Genomic DNA, 26,719 nt, shown 5'->3' with positions numbered 1-26,719 from the left:
ATTGCATTGCAAATGCTTCTCTTTATATTCATGGACTGTATTTGAAAATCTTACTGTATTATTCCCCAACATTTTAATGAGCAAACTCAAATGGAATGATGCCTTCCCACTTCTGTTCATCACAAATCGCGATACCGTTCCTTCACCTCTACTACTTAATATGAAGTGTAAATTGTTTTTGTTCCATTTAAGGTGCATTATGTAGAGGAAGCTGGGTACTGACCGGAACGGTATTTCTTAAAACGACATTTATGGAATACGGACTGTACTGTTATCACTTTCTATCCGCTGGAAATACACTAGGGTTTATCAATGCTTTTAATTATAGATATCAATAAATTGGTGACCACACAAGATACAAATTCAACGTAAGCAAAGTGTATGGGTAATAAATATTTAAATATAATATGTTTTACCACCAATAACCCTGCACACCTTTTGTTTTCGAAAAATAGTGACAAAGTAGGCAGCTGATTGCTAACACTTCTATGGATAAACATTGGCCATATGCAGTGGCGGCTTTCCTGCTATGGCGGAGGAGCGTCGCCCTGCTGCTTTTAAGCAGCGCAAAGTACGAAACATAAAATGATAATTACTTTGAGTTATTATCATTTTATGCTTCGTGCTGCTTTGCGAGCGGGTGGAAGGGTCTGCTCTGCTCTCGGAGCAGGGCAAGGGAGGATTGTTTTACCCACTCCTAATTGCTCAGTGACTGTTTGGTCGGCCCTCTTGGGCCGCCCAAACCAACATGCGCACTTTTCTTGCTCTCCGTGCATGCAGTATTACAGCCTGCATGGAGAACAAGCCCACCCCTCCAGCCCCTGGCTGAGAGACACCAATCACAACGCTGCATTGCAGTGTTGTTGTTGGTCAGGAGAGCCTGGGTGCTTACCAATCACAACACAATTCCCACCCCCCCCGTATTCCCCCTGCCCACGAGCGATGCCGGATGCCACTGCTTTGCCTTTTTTCCATTGAGAGTCAGTTGCTAAAGGGAGTACTTAGTAATTTAAATTGTGGTCATTTAATTCTTGGTAATTTACATTTTGGTCCAATAGTACTGTGGTCTTGGACCCAGGGCACAAGTAATACTCAATTCCACTTAGGTTAGTTGGAGCCCAGTAACCTCTGATAGTCTTGGGGTCACAGGAACTAGGTCTCATGATTCGTTTACATTCTTCATGCACATATGGGGGGGGCTTTTCTTAATAGGGCAGAATTAGATACTTTACCTTTCATGAAAAGAGCTTTTGGTTTTCTCAAAAGGGCTTGAGAGCAAGAATGGTACAGGCAATCTAGAACCTAATGAGACAGTAGTACAAAGCCAGTATGACCATAGGTCACATAAAGCCCATAGGTGACTTGCTGATATAATTTGTTTTGTGTGACTAAAACAGTGCGGAAAGCTGACTCCGTTGTCAAAGAATAATTAATGAAGAGATGGTGGTGAGTGAATTGATTTGAATTACATGGAAATCTGAATCCCCTTTTGGATGTAAAGATAGGTGCAGTCTTAATGTTACACAAGATTTCTGTGAAACATTCTTTTTTCGGCAGACTAGTTTACCTTCCTCCACTCATACTGGCCACCAATTATCCTTACCTAAACTGATTCTGCCACTCTTGAAGCTCACTCATCATATCTGTGAATCTTCTACTATTATGCTGCATTGCATCAGTTGATATGTAGGGATCACTGGTAAACAATATACAACCACATTTCTTCTACCTGGCACCCAGTGTAAGATTAACCTAACTACAGCAAATTATCAAGCCACCAAGCAATCCTTTGGGTAGAGCTCACTCAAACGTTGGTGGTCCTCAGATGCACCAAGTGGTTTTTGTCCGCAGGATACTTTACAGAAACACTCTAAACATCTGTGTATGCCACTTGCAGTTCATGGCTCTCAATCAATGAATATTTACTTTTATAATTAAAAAGATCTTTGATGCTTAAGCAATTTTTGCCAAGATCCCTCTTTATAGTTGACTGGGCACTGCTCCAACAACATAGTAACTGCCATCAAGCTTTCTGGATATATTGCCAACCTTTTTCAATCACAGTGAATTCAATGCATTACTTTTTAGTAAATCAAACAGAAGTGGATCTTCCTCTCACCTTTTAAACATATCCCTATTCTTGAACAGTGTTTATGAAGTGTAAGTATTCTCCAAATATTTTGAGATATGTTTGACGTAATACGCTGTCACTCTCTAGAAATGTTGTATTTGTTTCTTGCTAACCTTGGCCTCTATCAAACTATTTTTCTGGCAGATATCATCATACATTGTAGACTGTAGAGGATGTAAGATGCTGCAGGGGGATATTTGGCCTAACAAAATGAATAAGTAGTTGCACATTCCATAAAATTTAAAAATACATTCCAGATACTCCTCTTCCTCGTGGGTGCTACATCCAAGACGCATCTCTTAAGTATCAGCAATGAAAATTGATCTGTACTCCCCAACATTAAACTTGCAGTCAACTGTACGGTGTCTCTTGATGGCACCCAGAACCTAAGGCAAGCACAGTGGTCACTGATGCTTCTCAGTGGTGGACCCTTGCCTCTGAAAAACATACCCAGACAAATCTGCTGTTCCAATTGATGATGCAGTTCAGAACAAAACTTGTGACGTGCTAGTTTTAACAACGAAAATCCATTATCATCCCCCATAGTCCTAATCTTCTGACCTTGTTCCTGCTGACACAGGCAGCTGACTCCTGGAATAAAAGGTAAATGTATCCATACCCTTTATATGTTACCTTCTTTGGCTCTCTTGTATGATCCTGGACACAAGCAAGGGCCTGGCTTCTGTAATAACAGTCTGACTTGTCTACATGTATGTCACTTTAATTGCCACACAGATTCAAACTGGACACAACCAATGGAGCCTAAAACGATTAGCCCAGAACTAATCCTATGAAACTTAATTTACTTTGTATACTGATTCTGTGAACTAATGCCTAGGCACAATTGCGTTTTACATTGAGCATGATACAAGTACATTAAGCATAAAAAAGGAAGTCCAATACAAACATTTAGAATGCACGCTTGAGAGTACACATGCCTTATACCCTACCTACCTTTTTTCTTGCATCACTACCTTTTTGGCACCCTCAATGGGACTGGGCCATTCCAGTGCTTCAATTATTTCTACAAAATTCCTTAGCACACAACCTAGCCAATTCAACCTTCCTCATTCCTGTGCAGTGAAAAGAATGCCTTACACTTCATGTTTCATTGGCATGGAAATATTCCTTTGGACTATGCTGCAGCAAAACCCTGTTAAACTATCAATAATCCTTCTAATCAGAAGTGTATAATTTCTTTGTCATAAAATAACCTCTTCATTGAAAATCAACTGAGTACACCATATGATTCATCCAGTTTAAAATTGTTGACCTCTTGTAGGCCATATACATCCTTCCCTCTTGAATCTACTTACAAAAAAAATCTTTTTAGTGTTTTATATAGCGCAAACGAGACCTGAGAAATCAGGTATCAAAGTGCTTTACATGCGCACCAGTTTTGTTACAAATTTACACATTCATTTTTGTTAGGCAGTGCTTACTAGTTACATTTTGCTTATCATATCCCTTACAACGGATTCTAGGAGTCTTTTGGATGCTTCTCACTAGCACCCAGAATCACCAGTAAGAAAGCTCATCTGTACATTTTCCCATGGCATTTCTAGAAGTTGCTACAACATTATTGTACATGGTGACTACAGATCTACATCATATTTACATAGCAGCTGTCTACAGTAGGATTACACCCAAAGTACACACCCTTGGAACAACCAGATAAACTTCCACTTTTATTTTATTTTTTTTTATTTTATTTTTTTTCCCCTGTATACATTCCATTTGGTCCAAATTTTATTCCATTTCCCCGGACAGGCTCGGCTGGAGTACACCGCCCTTTCGGTGATCATTACCCTATCCATGTTTAGACACCAGGCCGCCTTGGTTGGCACTTCTGCTACTCCCCATCGTTGTGCAATATCACGTTTCGCTATACTCACCCCCACTGTGGCCCAAAGTTGCCCCTGTCTATTAATATCCGTGGGTGCCCATACGTTCAGCAGGCACCTCCTCGGTTCTGGTAGCAGGGATATTACTAGTGTTTGCGAGATAGTTCTCATTATTTGCCTCCAATATTCCTGGATCCGGGGGCATTCCCATATAGTGTGGAAGAACGTTCCCTCCTCCCCGCATCCCCGAAGGCAGTAGGGGTGCTGTGAACTTCCACTTTTTTGATTTACATTTTTCACTACAGGACTTGATTTTCCTACACTCTTTTTAGGTCTCGCCTGACAATGCATGTACACAGTCCCTGCGAGATCAATTGTTTAAAAAAAAAAAAATATCTAAAAAGGGATTAGAGACTACACACTAATTACCATTGGTTGGCTTCCTTGTCACTCTTATTTCTTTTGTTTTTATTCATCACGGCCGACACAGTTGGTTTTTATTTTGCCCGTCGATTCAGGCAGCTTTGGGAGGATTTTGGTTTCACCTCTTTAGATGTAACACACATACACAGACAGCAGATTTGAGTCCGCACATACGATTGCACACTGTTATTTCTTGACTTTAAAGTCTTTAGCTCAGCAAAAAAGCCAACTGAATCAGTTGGTGCCCCGCTTTACCATCGTCAAATTCTGATTTGTTCCTGACTTGTGCTCACCCCTAAAATAACCATTACCTTCCTCTATCTCTGTCCAGCCCTGAACCCTAAATCACCCTCACCAGTTAACCTCACCTCCCTTTTCCTTTACCTCTACCCAACTCTGAACCCTCAAGTCACCCTCACCACCTCTTACCGGTACCAACCCTCAAACCTCCCTCACCTCCATATACCTCAACTCACCCATGAATCTTCAAGCACCCTCACCTCCCTTTACCTCTACCCACTCATGAACCCTCAAGTCACTCTAAAACCACTTTTTTTATAACATAAATAGTATGTTATTTAAAAAGAAAACATTTAAAAAGGAGTACCTGCGTGGCTAAGTACTGCGTGTTAAAGGTAAAAATCTAACCTGCATAGTAAAGGTCATGCGTGGTAGAGGCTTTGAAGTAAAGGCTGATTTCCCCTCAGGCAGGACACATCCCTGCCCTTTCCTTAAACACCCTACAGCTTTCATTCAAGTGCCCGTAAATGTTTTGGGAGCACTGTTGGTTGTTTTATGCCCGTAAGTATGTTTGGTGGGCACCTCCTTTTTGACAGTTTGCATTTTGGAGGAAATTATAAAGAGCAACCTTGAGCAAGTACTGGATTGTTTGGAAGAAAACTTAAGTGTCTCATCTATGATTAAATCATACAAGGCAATAACTGAGACAATAAAGGCACTTCTAACTAAGAACCAGCCGAACAGAACACAGAAAAATAAAAGGTGGTTCAACAGGGAATGCTCTCAACTACACAACAATTTAGTCACGATTTTAAAAACCAAACCACGAGACAAAGTAGGAGTGAGACCGATGCGCATAGATTATAAGCGCACTCTGGAGAAACGCAAAATGGAGATCAGGCAAGAAGCATAGGGCCAATTACACTTGGCATCCCAGAGTAAAGACACCAAACTATTTTGGAAAACAGTTAACGATGAGTACTTTGGTGACACAAAAAATGGCAACATTGATGCAACAATCATGCCTGAAATGTGGGTAAAACACTTTGCTGGCCTCTTCAGCAATAGAATTTGGGACACAATATAATCTAGTGCTCATTTTCGATATGTGGCATCTCCCCTGGACCCGCGACTCTAGATGAGGTAAATAGGGCACTTGCCCAGACTTTAAAGAACAAGGCCCCAGGGCCGGATGGCATACCCGCAGACTTATTTTTAGCAAATATCCCTCTATGGCAACCACTACTAACAAACATTTTAAGATGCTATGCGGTACAGGGCCCTCTCCGGATTCATGGAGCTCAGTCATATTAGTCCCCATTTGTAAAAAGGGAGGTAGGTCAGATCCCAAATGTTATCGACCGATCTCTCTAATCCATAGTACTTGTAAGATTATGGGTCGAGTAATACTGGAGAGATTGGAGACCTGGATAACAGACAACGGGAAGTTCTCCACTGTCCTATATAGATTTAGGAAAGGCCTGGGCACTGTAGAACAGGGCCTAAATCTGCACCTGGTTATTGGCAAATACACCATGGCCAAGCCAGGGTCCTTATACCTTGGGTTTATGGACCTAACGTCCGCCTTTGACTGGGTGCAGAGGGGGAAATTGTGGGAAAAATGTTGTTCATGGGCATTGATCCATCCATGGTGCATGTTTTTTAGCCACAATGCATCAGGGAGTCACAGGTAGAGTACGGTATGGTGTTGCTGGAGAGCTTACCCCACCTATAAAGATGGATTGCGGGGTGCGACAGGGATGCGTACTCGCCCCTTTCCTATTCTGTTTATACATAAATTATTTAGAAGACCAAATGAGAATTGGAAATGTAGATGCACCCACAATAGGCCGCAGAGCATTACCAGCCTTCCTATATGCAGATAATTGCGCCCTAATGTCGAGAACAAGGGGTGGACTACAAAGGCTTTTAACCAGTTTTAATGATTTTATGAGCGATCTCGGGTTAAAAACAAATGTTGCAAAATCACACGTCATGGTAGCAGGAAAAGCCCCATCCAAAATGAAAACCTTTTATATAAAGAATAAAATATTACGTCAGGTGTCAACTTTTACATATTTAAGCATTCTTTTTAATGAAAAAAATTCTTGGTCGCACCTAGTCAATGCGAGGATTGTGGGCTTTAATAAAAATATGGAGGCCATTTTTAGATTCTCACAAAAATTAGGATCTTGCCCCATAAAAGCAATTATTGACATTTGCAAAGCACGAACTTGCGCAGTCACTCTATATGGCGCTGGAGTCTGGGACTGCACCAACACAGAGAGTAGAAAATATAATGTGAAAGCGCATGTTGACACTACCTAAAAGTTCCCTTGCCAACATGTGTCACAACGAATCAGGCGTAACACCATTATCCTCTCGTATTCAATTAGCACCTTTGATGCTTTGGCGCACCATCTGGGTAAAAGAGGAACCAGCACTGAACCGCGATATAAGATTGTTTGAAACTGGACCACGCGAAAAAAATTCTTTGGCTTTCTTATTTGCAAGATCAGTTGGAGAAACTGGGATTGCAGGATTATTTTAGCAGTCCTGGGAAATATATCTGCAATTTCTAAAGCCAAGCTCAAAAGTGACTTCCTTTTACTTTAGAAGCATGCAAGAGATAGCCAAGAGAAGGCCAAAAAAAGGGTTGTAGAGCACTCATTGTTAATTAGCTCCCCCCGAATTGAATCCTATACCTCATTTTATTTTAATCAAGCAAAAATGTTTTACCCGAATAGGTTTCGGATGGGTATTGCTCTTCTGCTGGTTTCGTATCCACCTGATGTATTTTGTGATGCCAAATTAGACTTGTGTCCATGTAACTCAACTTCTGCACACAGGAATTTGCATTTCATGTTTTTTTGTAAACTGTATCTTAATCCGAGACGCACCTTTTTAAAACCATTACTAAGATTTTTAAACTTTAGAAAGTGTCAACCTGCATTATGCCATCTACTTCCTTTACGTAATTAATTCACTTATCTTATGCTTTATAAGTATATCTTCTCTGCAGTCCGACTCCGTAATATTGTTTGAAAATGAATTCCTAGGTATTAATTATGTTGGTTGAAATTTTATCATGTCTATCATTGCTAAATAATGTTTTTATTTGTCCTTTTATGGCTGTCATTAAGCTGAATAAAGATCTTTTGACTGACAGTTTGCGCCTTTCTTTAACCCCTTCCTCCCCACACCCCATACTTTAGGTCTCTCCTGAGACAGCACATGTGCTGCTGGTTTCAAGAGGCTTTGTTTACTTATGGGGGCTTAGAGTCCGCCCATTGCTTACTATTGATTGACTTCATTATCACTCTTAATTTCCTTGATTGTCTTTGGACAGTCAATGCTGCCTTAACTTCCTTCCTCTTTGTGGGTTTGTTCATATCCTCAAGCATGGCCCAAGTACTGCTTCCCTTGCCTAGTGTCCTTCCAGTGCTTGCCGTTTTCAGAGTTACTTTGATTTCCTTTTTCCTTTTACTTGCACCACCTTCCTTCCTCCCCATACTGTGTTTTTGCTTGTCCAGTTTGCCATCCAGTGTTTTTATATGAACATCAAAAACATCTTTTCATTGCTTTCAGTCTGTCATAGGATCATTTGGTCCAGGGAGTTTACACAAACGGCTTTCCATGCCTCAGCTGCATGCAGTAATGGCACCCCACAGAGCACATACATTGCTCTAATTGGGCAAGCTCTCACACACATGTCCTGACTTCTTTGCATCTTTGGCTACAAAGCTGATCTTTTGTTAGTCACAAATATATATGACAGACCTATGCTCATGCTTGCCTCCATTCATAGGTAATTGAAAAAATGCATGCAGGGTTATGTAGACCAGATCCACCATTTGCGGCATGCACTTCATCATAGCAGTACAGAACTCCCGCAAAGTTTAACTGGCCAGTGCAAGGTAACTCCCAGTAAGGTCACCAGAGCAAAATGTGGGGCTGTTACACTAGATATACTGTGACATTTAATTTGAAAAGATGCTAATAAACCCTGCAGCACACTGTTCTAGTGAAGCGAGAAATAACAAAAGGGTGAGCACATCCTGCTCCACCAGTCGTGTTGTCCATGTAACCCCTTTATTGTTCCGAGACAGTTGCTACTTAGAAATATTAAACCTCAGTCATGATAAATCCCATGATTCGGGATGGAGACATGATTCTCTTAATAGAAATCCTAAGAAAGAGTTGATGGTTGTCGCTGCAGGATGTGTTTCGATTCTAATAATCACTACTGAATTATTTTGGGATGTGTATTAGATGTCCAGACAGTGGTTTATTAGGAATACCCCACACCCATCTGAGAAGGTTGGAAATCCTCAGCCAAGAGCCTCATCCACCACATTGCTTCACACTGCAGCCTATTATTTATTATCACGTTCCGTAACAACAGGGAACAGCCTTTACCACCAGATTTTTACCACGAAATACAATTACAATGCACTTTATTATATCGGAATTACTTTTACCACACTAGTCTTTACCACACATATATGTTTGTATCGGTGAGTATGTGATAAGTATTTTATATATTTTTTAGGTTAATTAAAAAAGGGCAACAAACAACCCTAGTACTCAGTACGTACCACACAGGCCTAGGAATGTAAGTTTTGCCTAGATTGCAGACCTCAAAATATCATAACATATCAGCCTTTGCAGTTATTTGAACTCCCTTTGTAGATTTAAATATACTTGTCTGGTTCATGTATGCACAATTTTTAATAGGCTTTTAGGAAAGGAAAAGGGTAGCCGAAAGAGCCATGTTTGCCACAGGCAGCCTTTAGACATACACCCTGATTATCCAGTTATTTATTTGCTGACCAATGATCCCACCTAATGAACAGCTGACCCATAGTGGAGTATGGTTACAGCAACCTCTTTGGCACGTACAGATGAAACATGCAAAGGAACGTTTCTACTTTCTAGAGATTTCAGCAGCCCTTCATACATCCCTGTCGTAAACCTAAGCCTACTTTTAATGACTGCTTTTGAATTTGTTTAAAACGCCTAACAATTTTAACCTTGTGATGTGTGCCTGTTGTGTAAGGCAAACAAAAAAGTACAAGTTCTAGGAATAAAAGGACGAACGTGTTTTCCACTTTGAAAATGCATGGTACATGCAGTTCCTGCAACAATGTATACAATGTTTTACATGGAAAAGCATATGTTTTTGTAAGGTTTTGTAAAAAGGTGCTTAATGAATGAGTGATCTATTTTGTACAGTGCTCGCTTGCTTGACCCAGAAAACAAAGGGACATGGCAACAGTCACACATAGCCCGAGCAGGAACACTGTTTTAAACTTCGCATCTGTGCTTAATGTTTTAGGTACATGAAAGGTCCCACACAGGAGATCGGCCGTATCAGTGTGAGCATTCTGGTTGTGGAAAAGCATTTGCTACAGGTATGAAAGTTGTACGTTTCTACGTGTTTTTGTAGTTTCATTTTATGGTTGGATAAATACAGTGCTAAAGAAGCTGTAGATGAAAAGTAGTGCTTTTAATTGTTCTGTGTTTCCCATTGGAAGATGTACAGTTTACGTTTTCGTTTGGGAAGATGGTACCCCGTCCAACAGTTGCTTATAGCCTCTACCCTAAGGCGCACTCAGAAACGTTTCCTGAAATGGCACATAATATGACGACATTTGCAACCAGTGTCTGTGCTTCTCCCTCACTGTTCCACTTTTCATTTCATACCGTTATTTTCACTTTTTTTTCTTTGTATTCTTTCGTCAGCCTTGCACATCTTTTATTACATTATGCATCCTCTTCTCTTAGTTTTCTAAACTCTTTATACAGTGCCCTAAAACCTGGAAGGGTGGAGTTTGCGGTACAGAAAACAATAAATAAAATGAATGTTTCTTCCTCAAACTAAAATAAGACTATAAACTACAACGGTTCTCTCTCTTTTTAGTGAAAGTGTAGTTGAGGGCGAGGTCTTTTGTTATTCACTTAGCCTACAAGGTTTTATGGAGCTGCTGCTCAGCTCTGATTTTCTGCACCTTCTCTTTATTGTAAATTCAAGCTGTTCTCAAATATACTTTTTTTTTTTTTTTTACTAGATAATCGTTAAATATATAAATGTAGTGCAAGGCAATGACATCCAGTAATATTTTCAGAATACAATTAATAATACATAATTGAAGTAAGAAAAAAAAAGTAATTTGAAATACAGAACAAAGGTAATACATATTGGCACCACAACATTATTTTTCAAAACTATTTAGTAAGAACTGGAAAATATAAAAACAAAACAGTTCCCTTAGTAACTCCATACACTTGGAAGCTGTCTCTCTATATAGTGTACCAAAACGAGGCACACTGTGCAGAGAGAGTCCAGGCGAGCCTTATTGGTTTAATGAGGCACAAGTAATAATCCTAAATGCTCTCTTTTGAGGTAGTGTGGGCTAACAGTTTAGGCATATCAGAGGGTAGTGCTAAGCATTTGTTGTACTCACAGAGGCAAAAATTAGACACACACTCAAGAATAAATCCGGGACCAATTTACAAAAATAACACATCATTGTATATCATTTTTAACAACAAGAACTTCCAGAGGCTGGTAGGTTTTCAGGGGCACCTCTAAGGTGCCCTCTGGGCACATGTATTAATAAATCCACCACTGGAATCAGTGTGGGTTCATTAGTACAAGGTGTTTGATACCAAACACCTTAGATTTCAGTGAGGCCATCATGTAGCTGGGGAACTTGTTGTTCCCAGTGTCCAGCACATTTTCTTAAAATTGCTTCCCTTTTCACTTTTGATGTCTAAGAATTGACTTTGACATCACAGGAGCATATTTGCTTATGCTGATTAACCCTCATATGTGGTACAATGCGCACCTCGTTAGGGCTGTAAGGCCGGCTTAAGAGGTGGTTTACATATGCTGCATGCAGTCTCTGCAAGCATGGCACACAGGGATGTTTACCATGTCTTGTTTTCACTTTTCTCTTTACCAAGGCATGCAGCCTGCAATGGAAATTTGCATGTTGGTGGTGAGGGGTCAATTAGGGGGCCACAATGCATGCTGCAGCCCTTGAGTAACCTTTTTAGCCTCCTTACTCTAGGTACTTGGGGTACCACTTACTAGGGACTTACAGGGGGTGCTAAAGGTATTGCAAATTGGGGGAACAATTGTACAGTTTAGGGAAAGAGACTTGGCACTGGGGGCCTGGATAACAGGAATCCAGTGCACTTCTGTCAAAAATGCATCAGATACCAGGCAAAAAGTGGGAGTGACCATGTTAATAAGGGGCCCTTTCCACTGACATCCCTCAACGGCTGCTCAATCTTGTAGTCGTTGGAATCTGGTTTGGACTCAAACAAGCTTTGGCTGCTTCCTTGGTTCTGTGCGGTTCTGGTTGGTCGTGGCATCTTCTCACTTGGTGGGGAGACTGATCTGACATTTTGGAGCACAGAGTCCTCTTCCTGGGTGGATGCTGTGTGGCTGCTGTGTGGCTGCTGGGTCAGTAGAACCGGGAGCAGCAGAACGGTGGGCCATACTTTTCTGTTTTGTGCCTGCAAGCTGCAGGGGAGTAGCTCCTTTAATCAAAGGGAGATTGTTGGCAATTTGTGAAGTGCTGGCATCCCACCGGGGTTCTTTGCAGCTGCACAGTGGCAGGATGAGTCGGTTTGTTGCGATTGTCGGGACAGGTGCAGGTAGGCAGGTTTTTGCACCAAACGTTCCACAGCTGGTCCTCTATTCTCGTTTCTTCACTCTTCTTTGTCCTCTATTTCTTGTGTCCATTGAATTTCAGTTCCTGGTGTCAGAGGTGGCACATAAATACCCAATTTAGGACCAATAAGGGGAGTCTAAGGTGGAAGCCAATGGGCTACTTACCTTTGGGGCCTATACCCCCTATTGACCACTTCCTGTGGGTAGTGGGCATAACTCTGATGCAGTGTATCTAATTTGACCAAAAACCAAGAAGGTGAAATTCTACTTTTCATGTTCACCTAGGTTACAGGATTGCATTTCCCCTGCCGGGGTCGCACATCACAGGCAGCAGCGGACTTTGAAGCCTGCTGCCTTGATATGCTGATTACTAGGCATCCTGCATGGAAAAAGTGACAACACCTCCGGTCAGACCAGGCATTGATTTTGACCTCAAAGGGCGCAGGCTGTTAACTCCAGGGGTCAGAAAACATCTGTGATGTCAGGATGCTCAAGACCAGTCAGCCAGCACACTAGAGGTGGATAGGTTTTCAGGGAGCACCTCTTAGGTGCTCTCTGGTGAATGTCATACTAAATCAAGTACTGGCAACAGTACAGATTTATGAAGACAAGATGTTTGGTTCCAAACACCATAGGTTTCAGTGTAGCCATCATGTAGCTGGGGAACTCGTAAAACCAGTGTCCAGTAAATTTAGTCAAGATGGCTTCCCTGTTCACTTGTACTGTCCAGCAATTAGACTAAACAGCACATGAGTATATCTGCTCATGCAGATATGTCCTCACATGTAATATAATGCACCCTCCCTTAGGGCTGTAAGGCCTGCTGTAGGGGGACTTACAAATAGTGCATGCAGTATCAGTAGGCATGGCACACGGGTGTGTGCTATGTTGTGTTTCCACTTTTGTCTGCACCATTTCACGCAACCTGTGATGGCAGTATGCATTAGTTTGGTGGTGGGTCCCTTAGGGTGGCACAACACATGCTGCAGCACTCAGGGATCCTCTTATGTATCAGGGGTCCCATTTAATAGGAACTTACAGGGGAACAGTTGCACAGTTACCTTGTTTTTGGTTAAAAACTCCTAGTACTGGGGACCTGGTTAGCAGGAACCCAGTGAACTTCAGTCAAAGTTGCATGAAAATATCAGGCAAATAATTGGGGTGACCATGTCAAAAAAGGGCACTTTCCCACACTAAGTGATAGATACTCTGTTTTTACACAAATTAAAACAACAATTAATAAACTTCTGTCTCGTCACAGTATACAAATATTCACTAAATAAAAATGATTGAAAGATTTAAAGCTTTAACCCTTTTGTAATAATTGGTGAGGGGCCCAGTGTTGATTGAAACACTTTTATATAGATATCCTTCCGAATTTTAATAATGCATTGTCTCATTTTCCACTGATAAAAACATGGAGCTATAATCACCTTCCAAGCTCATGGCCACATTAATTCTAGCTATGGTGATTGCAAAATACACTATTATGTTTATCTGTTTGCCTATACCTTATTGATACCAACCATAATCCTGGCTCTTGAGCCGTACATTCCCATGGTTATGAACTCTTCAAGGAAGGAGAAGAAAGCCGTAGATAGTTGCAAAACAAGCATTTAGGGCACATAGTATTATAATTCCCCTTAGTTTTTCTCATGTATAATACAAATCAAATAATGTTTTGTATGGTACTTCGTCCACCAAACTCATAATCAGGCCCTCAGTTGATTACCCATAGCTGATCAGTAGGATAGTTATGAATCAGGAAATGCGAGTCTTCTGCTCATTAATTACATCTTCAATAGTTTAATGGCCCTTCTTGCCTACCTCTTTGCCCGTATGAAGCTGTTAATAATAAACAATATTTATTAAAAAATAGATTTGACTCACATAGTGGTAGTGCCATGAACGAAATAAAAAAAAACTTGGGCAGTATTGGCATTTTAATTAAGTTACACCATCCAATCAGGGATGAAGATAGATGTGTCACTAGTTAATTGTTGCCATTGTCCATCTTAACATATTCTTATAGTTAACTCTCAACATAGGGGTCATTTAAACCATGTTTGGGGGTTAGCCGAGGCAGCCATGATGGCGGAGGCCGTTCTTCCACCCACCTCACAGCTGTCCCAGGTTGTACTGTTCCTTAATCCCAGGAGAGCTGTTCCTGAAACCTCACAGGAAATTGAGAGCATAAATGGGGATTTCAGAGGCAAAATCCTCAAGGTTTCATCAATCAATTTATGATGTGGTAAATTGCAACCTTTCTGCTTTGCTTCTGCTGCTATAATTTTCCATGGTTTATCCCTTACAGCTTACAAGTTAAAGTTGCCCTCATTGGCTCTAGACTAGACTATGGGAATGTCCTATATCTAGGAGCCAATAAAGATATCACTAATTGACTTCAGGTCATTCAAAACGTTGCCGCAAGGCTGCTGCTCCATCTCCCTGGGTGGACGAGTGTTAAAGAACATCTTATGAAATTACATTGGCTCCAGAGAGCAAACAGAATTAAATTCAAAGCTCTGTGCTACATGTTCAGGATTAGCACAGGGGAAGCTCCTGCCTATCTATGTAAACTGGCGCACAAATATTTACCCTCCAGAAACCTCCGGTCAATGCATCAGGCTAGGTTTGCTGTCCCTAGGTTCAGACGGGCACGATTGGGCGGGCGTTCCTTCTCCGTCTTAGCCCCGGCTCTGTGGAACTCACTTCCGCTCAAGCTACGCCTGGAACCTAGCTACACCCAATTCCGGAAGGGAATCAAAGCATGGCTATTCAATCAGTAGACTCCACATTCCTCTCTGAATCCTTCCATCTCAACGTGCATAATTCAGATCCAAGGCGCCGGGAAACCCTCAGGGTAGCTGTTGCGCCATATAAATGTATAAAAAATAATAAAATAAATAAATAAATAAATTCCTGTACAAATACTCTAGCATAATAATTGTGATTTATGCTGACACATGCATATTGTTTTCCACATTTCTTGAAGGTTATGGATTAAAAAGCCATGTCCGAACTCATACTGGAGAAAAGCCATATCGCTGCTCAGAAGACAACTGTTCGAAGTCTTTCAAGACGTCAGGAGATCTACAGAAACACATTAGAACACATACAGGTAAAACTAAAATCTTCATTTGTTTGCATACCGAATGTAAAGTCCCAATTATATGACTGCAGCTCACACCATCCCCGACAGTACTGAAAAAGGAGTCATTAACCAAATGAGCTCGCTAGTGAATCAATCTTTAGGTAAGCTATGGCCCGGTCCATAGCGCGAAACTAGCTAATCACATGATAGCACTCTGAATTAATATTAATACAATGTAATATTCCCACATAGCTCTTTACAGTGCTGGATCAAATCCTGAGGATGCCCCAGGTCAGTCGAAATTTCGGACCCTCGCTCGCAAATTATCCCCTAATACCCAATGCACTGTATTTTTTTACAAACTGACAGCTGCCAGAAGATTAGCTTTTAAGAGACAAACTGTTATGTGAATCTGATATCTCTTGTTTATGCACTCTAAGTTGTTATTTGGTACATTACTTTAATACAGTATTTTCTCTATAGAATCTTTAATGTAAAGTTTCGTTTCTTGTTTCATTTTTTTCTATCTTTTGGAAACAATATTTAAGTAAGGTTGATTGCAATTTTCTGCAGAAGGCCAGCAGCAAGTACCCTCTCCTTGTCAAGATGGAAAACATACAAATAGAATGTAAAATTGATACTTGTATAGCGCACTACTCACCCGCAAGGGTCTCAAGGCGCTTGTACGAATACCGCTGTGGAACCCATCCTGGCTTTCCCTGTGAGGTGTCCACTCCTGGGCACCCCCAAGGTGGAGGCCAGGCATCCTTAGCGTTGTGGGGGCCGTTGTGGAGATTAAGCAAGCTATTGACCAGAGTTGCAGAGTGGGACTCCATGATTGGAATAGGCACCGAGGCGAGAATTATCAGGTCGGTGGAATTTTTGAGCCCAAGACCCGCTGAGGGGGGGAATTGAACCCTGGTCCCGGACTAGACCTCTGCATCAGGGTCTGCCGCTCTAACCATTGAGCCACACTTCTCCACATGGAGAGTGCGATCTCAAAACTTTTCACAGAAACTGCATTTACTGTCAAAGTGTATTAATTTCTTAACACTATCTGACCTTTCAAGTGTCTTAAAGACCACTTGTTAAATAAGAGTGTGCTTTATCAAGAGCTTTCTTATCATGGACATCCCTTGCAGACTGAGGTGCCGGCGCATTCATGAACACAGATTATTGGGGTCGGAGTGACCTTCAGTGGCACAGCTCATGTTCAGATGATCGTCCATAGGCTCCTCCATCAGCCTTAATTCTTTGGCCAGTTAAAACAACTCAAACTCTGTAATAACTCCAGCCATACTGCTCCGGGGTGCCTCCTTCAGAGAAACTTGCAAATCAGCCTTTTGGGTTTTCCGAAGGGGATATAGATCAGGAGACACCCTTAGGTGCTGCTGATAATGGCATTGGCGATGCTGGTGGCTACCCAGATCAAAGATGCTGTAATGTTTGTGATGACACTGAACAGGATCCAGATTGGGGATAAATATATTCCAGCCGAACAACCTAGCCCACAACTATACCCTAGGATTTCAGCACTGGATGACTTCTACATTTTTCACATGTTGGTTGACAGAGCGGCACAGACATTTCATTCGCCTTTTTACAAGGTTAAATAGTGACAAGAAGCTGCTCTTCTAATGTGTTGTCCCTCTCACAAAGCCTGCCTTATTTATAATTGCATTCCTTTATATTGTGTTGTTTCTTCTAGTATGGGTGGGAGGCTTTGTGATAATAGGGTCGAGGACCCAATAGGGGTGTAATGTGATACGAGGGTGTCACCAAAGCTATTTCTTCTACCTAAAGTACATATTTGTGATTTAGATGCATAGTTTTCAGTAGTGTGTGTGTCTGTAATAAATGTACTTTTCTTTTTAAAAGAAAAAGCACTGACGGGATAACAATTTATTGAGTGTTGTTGTGTACAGCAAATTGGGATTACCAGTCCACACCACTTTCCTTGAGTTGGCCTTGGACTGCCCTGATTTACTACACTGAGAGAGTCAGGTGCTACAGGGTACTAGGTTCTAGTAAAAGACATTTTTTTGACTTACTTGTCAAGAGTGACTCACATCCTTCGCAACTAATAACCCAATTTCTTACAGCAGTCATTAGAGATTGAGTTAATTTCAGGCAATGAAAGTTGGGTGGGTTTGCTGCACTAAATTGTTGGATTCGACATTGGGGTGTCGTACGTCCTAAGGACCCGAAGCCTGAATTTCACCAGCTGGTGCATTTTGAAATATAACAGTAGTGATCTATATGTGTGCGAAACAATGACTTTTTTTATCCTGTGTTGCCCGGGTAGCATGGCCCTACCCTGCTCAGATGGCATGACGGAGATGTACTTTGTCCACTTAAGGTGCAACGCTTGGGTGCTCCTACAACATTCTTGCTTCCTAATGGGCTGAAAGCTAATTAGAAGTTGATTTTCACAGGCTCCACACGTTTCTTACAGTTATTCTTGATATTTTTGAGGCTCCACTGGTGCATACAACCGGCATTAGAAGAGGCCACACTGCAAATATACAGTTAGTAAAAAGCACAGTGCAGACACAATTAGGTCCTGAAACAAGTCAAAGGAACATGCCTCTCCACCTTTTTTGCTTTCTATAAGGCAGAGAGAGACAATCAACAGTCAACTGTTGATGACACTTTTGAGGTTTTGCTTCACTGACAGCTATAATCAGGGATAGAAATGACCACGTTAGTTAAACAATCAGTAAAATGTCTGAATCCTATAAGGCCAAGAGAGTACCACAGCAGTCTTTCTTTTTTCACAAGCTCCATCCCCTCCTTTGCTGCATGTCCTTGGGGCAACGCTGTTAGGTATAATCAGGGGAAGCCGTCGAGTACCACATGTCAAGTAAACAATTAGTGAAGTGCACAGTGATAGCAATATTAGCTCAGTGTAAATTTCAAGGGAACACCGGAATATCTACTCTGATTTTGTTTTAGAAAAACTGCAAATTATATGTCCTATTCTCGCCATTATTATTGTGTGGGTTTCTTGCCACCTACTTTATGATTCCAAAAACGTTGCCACTGCTTAAGTCTTAATGAGGCCAAAACTTCTTGGGCCAGATGTAGGAAGCCCAATACCGGTCGGTAATGGCCGAAATTACCGAATTTCGGCCGTTACCGACCGGTATTGGGCATGTGAGATGTAGGGGCCAAAATTAAGGATTCTGTAATTTACCGAATCGGTAATTTAAAGAATCGGTAAATTACAGATTCCTTAAAATACCGAATTGGTAAATTACCGAATCCTCAATGTAGGGCGCACTCAAGTGAGTGCATTTCTGTGTTAAGGATTCGTATTTACCACCAACTAAAAGTTGGTGGTAAATATTGAAAACCTTTGAAAAAGCAAATGTGTGCTTTTCCAAACGTGCCATGTGGCAGACATACATGCCTTTAGGGCATGTATGTCTGCCACATGTGCACCAATGCACTATTTAGGGGTGCAACAGGGTGTCAATGTGACACACTGCCATCCTTGTAAGTCTTCCCCCTTTTACCGATTCGGTATTTACCGATTCGGTAATTCCATTAATTCCTATGGGCCTCCAGGTAATCGGTAATTACCGATTCGGTAAAATTTACCGAATCATTACCTACATACCATTTACTGATTCTGAAATACCAAATTGGTAAAATTAGGTATTTTAGAATCGGTAAATAGTATTTGCCTACATATGGCCCCAAGTGTTATGTTCCTATTTTCCCATCCACAAGCATCTCTTCACATCTTGGAAATGTAGCATATTTTGCTCTGGTTTCTCAAGAAATGGTACCTTTTGTAAGGTTTTCAAGCTCAGCAATTTTGAAAATTAGTTCTGGAATTATCGCACATGTAACTCTTTTTGTGCTGCATGTGTGCAGTTATTTTTTGCAACACTATTCTTGGATTTAGGGAATGTGATTCTAGCAGTAATCTTGTTATAACTGTTGAGTAATATGGAAATGAAGGGTACTGCCATTGTGAACTTTCTTCTTTTTTTTAATAACTTTTTTATTGATGATATTTAACAATTACACTCATTGGTTTAGTTGAACATGAAGCATTTAATTACCCACTTTTGGAATGTTCAGGTTTACATCATTGAAAGATGAGAAAGCATTTTATACATTACAGCTGGTAATAAAAACGGGTACATGCAGAGAGGGAAGGGGGGAAGAAACGGCGGAGCACAGAGATCTCCTCTGTATGCATTCCTTTTACCCCAAATTTGAGTCTATTTTTTGGGGCATCCCCTGGAGACATATAACGTTTTTTTCCCTAAACATACACCAGTCCATGTCCTTTTTCCAAGCATTCACAGTTGGAACCTCCTTCGCCCCCCACATTCCAGCTATGTTTCTTTTGGCAACCATCTGGCCCAGAGTTGCCCATATTTACTCATTATTATTCAGGCTTGATGGTTCCCAAATATTTAACAAAAGTCTCTTAGCCTCCAGTGCCAGGCTTTGTCCCCAGGTCTCTTCCATAAAGTGGAGTTTCGCTCTCCAATACTTAATGATGCGGGTGCACTCCTAAAGTATGTGTAAAAATGTTCCTTCTCTACCGCGCTGTTGCCTACACCGCGAATCTACTCCGCAGCCCATCCTAACTAGTGTCGGCCCCGAAAAGTACACTCTGGGGTCGATTCCGATCCGGTAAAAAGCGCTACGAATTGCCGTTCAGAGCGTTTTTCCCGTACGAATCGTACCCTGCAACGTCCCCCGTACGTACGACGAAGTACGATCCGTGCCGGGAGCTGGACTCCGTACGAATCGTACAGGGACCGTACGAATGAAATCCCCAAACGAATCTCCCTCGGAACCCGCTGTACGCGACATCTGTACGGTTCGCGGCTGCTTTTTCCGAACCGGCAAGTACGATTCGTGTTGGGTACGCACCGTACGACCCTTTTTCTACGGGAGCTGAAAACAGCCGTAAAAGCAGAGTTCGCCCCGAAACAGGTACGGAACGGCCCCTTCCGGGTACGGTGCGTCCCCCCATGATCGCAGGGGTACGCACCGTACCCCGCGATCTTGGGGTGTATGCACCGTACCCCATGTACGCTGGGTGTACGGTGCGTATCCCATGTCCGCTGGGTGTACGGTGCGTACCCCCCATGATCGCAGGGGTACGGGGCATACCCCTGCGATCATGGAGGGGTACGCACCGTTCGGTGTGTATGTGAATGTGCGCTTTTCCGTACGAATCGCCCTTACCTGACGTGGACCGTACGAATAGCGTCCTGATACCCCGGTCCGGATCGTACTCGGCGAGTCGTACGGTGTGTGTACGAGTCATACAGAAACGGCTCCGGATGCGAATCGTACGGACGGGAATTGTACCGGATCGGAATCGACCCCTCTATGTAGTATTTTTAGCTGTACCAATTTGAGCCTTGACGAGATTGCAACTTCTTTGCGCGATGCCAATGCCTCCAACCATTCCTCACCATCTATGTCTGTCAGTTCGGTTTCCCACTTTCTACAGAGTTGTGTGAGAGTGTCCAGGGCATGATTTATCCGTTTCTTGTAAGTCAGTGATATAGCTTTTTTAGGCCTGCATTCGTCAAGGAGTTATCCTACAATGGCGACGCCTCCGGGAGTGTTCCACCTGCTGGGATATTAGCTTGTACGGCGTGTCGCACCTGTAGGTATCTAAATCGGTGAACAGCCATTAGTGCGTGGCTGCTTGTACGCATGCTGTTACTTCGCAAGCTTTACTACGCATGCGATGTAACACCGCATTGCCTTTAGTACGCGTTCTTTTACATCGCATGCGTAGTAATGCCGCATGCGTCGTTCTTGGGGCTCGTCATGGCAGCCATTTGCTCCAGTGAGGGCTCTGCTGCTGCTTTTCCGGGTCCGGGTGCCACTCTCTGCGCCTGCCTACGACTGAGGAAGCCAGAAGGGAGAGAACATTAGAACAACGCGTGGTAAGAGATAAGTGGGACTTGTGTTAGTGTAGTGTAGAGTTGTGGGTTGTGTACTTGTGTTAGTGTAGTGTAGAGTTGTGGGTTGTGTACTTATGTTAGTGTAGTGTAGAGTTGTAGGTTGTGTACTTGTGTTAGTGTAGTGTAGAGTAGTGTCGGGGGTTGTGGGGGTAGTGTTTTAGGGTTTAGGGTAGTGTTGTAGTGTTAGTGCAGTGAACTTTACTGATTTAGTGTTTAGTGTAGTGTCAGGGGGTTGTGATGGGTAGTGCATGAGTGTAGGGAGCGGAGTAGGGGAATGTGTATGTTAGTGCAGGGGGTATTGATTTAGGGTTTTGGGAAATGTAGTGGTGTTTCAGAAGTGAATGGTAGTGTGGTGTATTAGTAGTGTTTTAGTGTTTTGGATGTGTTGGGTAGTGTATTTTATATAGTGAGTGTAGGGAGCGGAGTAGGAGAATGTGTATGTTAGTGCAGGGGGTAGTGATTTAGGGTTTAGGGTAGTGTTGTAGTGTTAGTGTAGTGTAGGGTAGTGTAGTGTTTAGTGTTTTAGATGTGTTGGGTAGTGTATTTTAAATAGTGAGTGTAGGGAGCGGAGTAGGAGAATGTGTATGTTAGTGCAGGGGGTAGTGATTTAGGGTTTAGGGTAGTGTTGTAGTGTAGGGTAGTGTGTTTTAGTGTTTTTGTTGTGTTTTTGGTAGTGATTTTTATATAGTGAGTGTAGGGAGCGGAGTAGGGTAATGTGATTGTTAGTGCAGGGGGTAGTGATTTAGGGTTTGGGGTAATGTAGTGGTGTTACAGTAGTGTAGGGTAGTGTAGTGTTTTAGTGTTTTTGTTGTGTTTTTGATAGTGAATTTTATATAGTGAGTGTAGGGAGCGGAGTAGGGTAATGTGATTGTTAGTGCAGGGGGTAGTGGTTTAGGGTAGTGTAGTGGTGTTTCAGTAGTGTAGGGTAGTGTAGTGTTTTAGTAGTGTTTTAGATGTGTAGGATAGTGTATTTAATATAGTGTGTTGTGTTTTAAACATTTTTTTTAAATATGACATGTTATTTCGCATACCATTTTTATTACTAGGCAAGTTTTTACTTAGAATACATTAACACTTTCAAAGTAATGGTATGCGAAGTAAATACTTGCGCGGTAACAGTTATTGCTAAGTAATAACCGCGTAGTAATGGCATGCGAAATAACATGTCATATTCCTCTAAATCATTCAATGTGTGCCAGTTCGTACTCCTGTTGTAGGAGTGAGAAAGCCACCACTCCCCCCTCCAAAGTTCCCCAACCAGAGACAGCCCAATAATATCCCACGTGTCGAATCCTTTGGTCTTTCTTAGGGTTCCTAATTGTTCCGAGTCCCACAGTGGGGTAACCTGCATAATTTTTTTCCCCCAACCGAGACTCCAAGGCACAGTGTGCCATACTTCTACTGACTATTTCACGGGTCCCATCACTGCATAAAGCGAGGGACTATAGTATTACGTGACAACTCAGTCATTTTCATGTAGGGAAACCGGTTGCAGGAGTTTAGAACCAGACCATTCTATGGTTGTGTGATTTATGTTTATCAAGAAGTTAGAAAGTTGCAATGAAAAATTGTAACAACAAACACAGAGAGCTTGTGAAGCATCTCATCTTGATTTTTCTAATTACATTTTTCACGTTGGGAGTGTGAATGGTGAAAAAGAGAATCGGGGCGTTTTTCAGTAACGTTAGTTGATTAGAGTTACTGCTTAAGTGAAGTGAATAATGCATCTGTCATAAGTTTTAGACTAGGAATTGGGTTTGGGCTAGTGTATATCCACACAATTTTCTTTCTGTTTGTTGTCAAATTAATTTCTCTGTCATGATACATCTCTCTTACCGTAATGCAATTAACAGGTTTACAAAACAAGACAGCAGACAAGCTCCACTGACAACTCCTACAATAATAATAATGGATGCTAGACGGCATCATTCTTAAAAACATGTTTCATGACTGGGGCCCTTCACACTCGCCACAGGAGAAAACACGAAATGCCTCGCTTTTACATAGAGGTTCCCTTAGCCCAGATCCAAGGACAGGGCCCTTTTGTAGACTGGCCGAAGACATTCACATATGCTTTTGCTGATATCCTTGTTACCCAGAGGCATTATCGAAACAATTGAGTGAAAAATTAAGATGCTCCTCATAGCTCCAGTGGCGAAGGCAGTAGTGGTATTCAGACCTGCTTCCTCTATTGCTTCAGCCTCACTGTAACTTCCTGCTCCAGCCGGCCTCCTTTGAAATCTGTCAAGCCGGAGTTTCCACCTAAGCCTGCACTCATGGAACTGGCTCCTACAATATGGCACTGGAATCTTCTAGATTTTGTGAATACATTGATGGAAGCAATGAGAACCGCCGCTCATTGTTCATATGCCTTTATATGGAAGGTGCTCTGTGCATGCTGTGTTCCGAAATAGGTTGATCTGAGAACTTGTCAAGAAGAAATGGTATTACCTTATCTTCTTTATTTGATATAAGCTGGACCTACAGTTATCTTCTATTAAAGTTCATTACACTGCTGTCACTACTTATAGGAAGAGCCCTTCTCAGATATCCTTTTGGACTATGCCAGTGACAAAACCTTTTCTTGATGGCCTGTGGAGAGTTTTTGCCCCGGTAAGTGAGGGTAACTTTATCTTTTCCCAGTTGATGGGTCTCCTTTATAAGCTCCTGCAGAAGGCAGACATTAAACACATCTCCTGGAAAGTGGTTTAGGACCATTGCTCAAAAGGGCGAGTGAGTTTCAAGCTTGTTTGAAGGAACTTTATTGGCTTTCCTGGAACAACATTTCCTTAAGAACTTACCTTTATTTTCTGTCTAAAGTGATTTCTGACTTTCATATTAAATAGACAGCCTTGCTCCCTGTGTTGTTTTCCAGAGCATTCTACTCCAGAGCTAGAAGAGCTTGTTATGCTCTGAATGGAATATTAAAAGAACTTTGAAACATTACTACTTCAACAACACCAAATCCATTCGACAGCCCAGTTATTCTTAAATTATAGTGCAGTACACATTATTTTGGCCTCATCAAAGTAAACAATAGTTAGAGGGACTCTTTCTTTTGTAATTAGTGCATACTTTTGTTAAGCATAACAGATACTCTGGTAGGTCAAGCATCATTGTACAGTTTATTTGTTCTGTATAATTCTGCCCTATTTGCCATCATCTATGAAACCCTCCTCTGGTGTGGAGTGTGATTTAACTTGCGACTCAATTGTACCGCTAATGGATAGGTGAGCAAATTCCATTACAGAAAAGGAGATGTTATTTACCTGTAATTCTAGTTCTCTGTCATGGGTATTTTCCCTGAAACCGGTTCAAGGGACTTTTTCAAACAGGCTATAAAGGCAGTGGTCATTTCTTGTACGTCCTTGAAAACATACTGCCTCATTGACCTCATTGACCCTGCACTGCTTGAAGGGAAGGCTGGCCGACTCTGGAGTGTTTTAAAGGTGGTTGTCTAATTCGCAGTGTGTGCCCAGGCTGTTAGAGGTTACATTTTCTCTTGATTTTGGCATTGTAAAAAGAGTATATTTCAGTAATATTTGTAGTCAAATGTCTTCTTTTAATTTGGCTTAGTGGATTTACGTTTTAAAACCAAAAAAAGAACGAGAAGAAAATGTTGCTTCTAATAGGCAAGCTTTCGTTGTGGAAAATGTTCATGCAAATGGTGTTCCAGGGACCCCGCTCACAATACGGGGATATCCTACCGGTCATGGATTTAGGGAGAATACCCAGGACAGAGAACTAGGACTAGAGGTAAGAAATTTTTCCTTCTAAATATTCTATGAAAAATTCAGTTTGAAAGTTTTAGCTTGAAAACCTAGTATCACCTGTTTTTAGTATGCTGTTACATTAAGAAAATGCAGTTGAACTTTAGAATGTGGTACAAGCAAATATTGTTATATTTATATTTGGGCACAGATTTGTATGTATGCAGCTTTTTTATTATTTACGCTTATAAGTTGTAATAACTTATCATTTTAACATATACCCTTGTTTCCTGAAGGTGAACGGCCTTTTAAATGTCCTTTTGAAGGCTGTGGGAGGTCATTCACAACATCCAACATTCGGAAAGTACACATCAGGACACATACTGGGGAAAGACCATATTACTGTACAGAGCCTGGATGTGGGAGAGCATTTGCTAGTGCTACAAATTATAAGAACCACGTGCGAATACATACAGGTAAACAAAATCTACTTTCTTCGAAAACATTTTTTATTTTTGTAGGCTCTACTAATAAATACAGTGCTGGTTTTGTATAGTTTATTCGAGTATGTTATATTTTATATCTTCTTTGTCATTGGAGAATCCGACAACACTCCCACTAAGGATTGAGGCCCCAATGTTTGTAGTACACATAAACAAAACATCTACTGTTAACAATCAAAGCCAGTAAACAATTGTAATCCAAAGAGGGTAATCAGGGCAATAATTAAACTCCACCACCCAGAATATACTATACCCAACTGTCTTAGGAATGTTCAGAGATGGTCACAGTGGGCATTTACCGGTAGCATCCCCACCAAACTATAACTCATATGGATCAATCTACTCATAAAGAAGGCAGAGTTAATTGTGTCAAGAATGCTTAACTAAATCAATTCTTAAGCAATTTAATGTCCACATTGTAAACACATGGAAGTCCAACTACTGGAGAATGACGATAACACTACTGTTGGCCAAGACAGCAAACTGGAATCTCACAAGTAGAACTAGAGGATGGACTGTTCTTCATTGCAGTAGATTGGGCATTGCATCCTAATTCTTTTGGACTTTCTGGCCCTGCCAAGTAATCTGACATTACTCCTTGATTTAAGTAGGCCCTGATAGGCAAGATGGCGGTCGAGTGAGACCGTAGTGCGGATGAACCGGTGCTGGGGGAAGCTATCGTCAGCTCTAAAGTCTCTACATTAAGCAGGGAAAGATAGGATATGATATCCTACTTTCTCGTAAGAAGAAAAGAAAAGAAGCACGAGCATAGTATGAATTGTCCAGCACATCTTATAGTCTGAGTAAAGGAATTAATTTTGTGAAGATCCCTAATGGCGCTGGAAACCGGAAAGATGCTAAGTCTAAGCCCAACGTAGCGTCAGGAGCTTACCTGAAGACTCTTGGCTCACTTATCGGTGTCTCAGTTATCCGTTTTCTCTGCCGTGAGCAGTGCTCGGAGCCGAGGGTGCCAAGGGCTGGGAATACTGCTGAGAAAACTGTGGGAGACCCCGATCAGCAATCTTGTCGGGACTGTGTCAAGGGAGAAACCGGGAAGGCTCCGAAAAACGCTGGAGCCGCCGCTGCGGCCAAGGCGAGGGCTGCAGCAGCGGCGGCAGCAAGGCAAGCGCAGGCACAGT

At 41.8% G+C, this 26,719-nt stretch overlaps 1 protein-coding gene across 2 annotated transcripts in view; it reads left to right on the top strand.

The window, feature by feature from the left end:
* The window catches only part of ZNF143 (zinc finger protein 143), a 313,756-nt gene that overhangs the window by 208,393 nt on the left and 78,644 nt on the right, over positions 1–26,719 (top strand). For both annotated transcript variants that reach the window (XM_078680961.1, XM_078680962.1), the window contains exons 9-11: positions 9,977–10,052; positions 15,318–15,443; positions 25,374–25,553. In XM_078680961.1, the coding sequence (XP_078537087.1) occupies positions 9,977–10,052; positions 15,318–15,443; positions 25,374–25,553 (382 nt within the window). The remainder of the gene's footprint in view (positions 1–9,976; positions 10,053–15,317; positions 15,444–25,373; positions 25,554–26,719) is intronic.

This window comes from Lissotriton helveticus, chromosome 3_1 (genome assembly GCF_964261635.1).
Source record: "Lissotriton helveticus chromosome 3_1, aLisHel1.1, whole genome shotgun sequence".
Classification (NCBI taxonomy): domain Eukaryota; kingdom Metazoa; phylum Chordata; class Amphibia; order Caudata; family Salamandridae; genus Lissotriton; species Lissotriton helveticus.
This window is presented reverse-complemented; position numbering and strand designations above follow the sequence as displayed.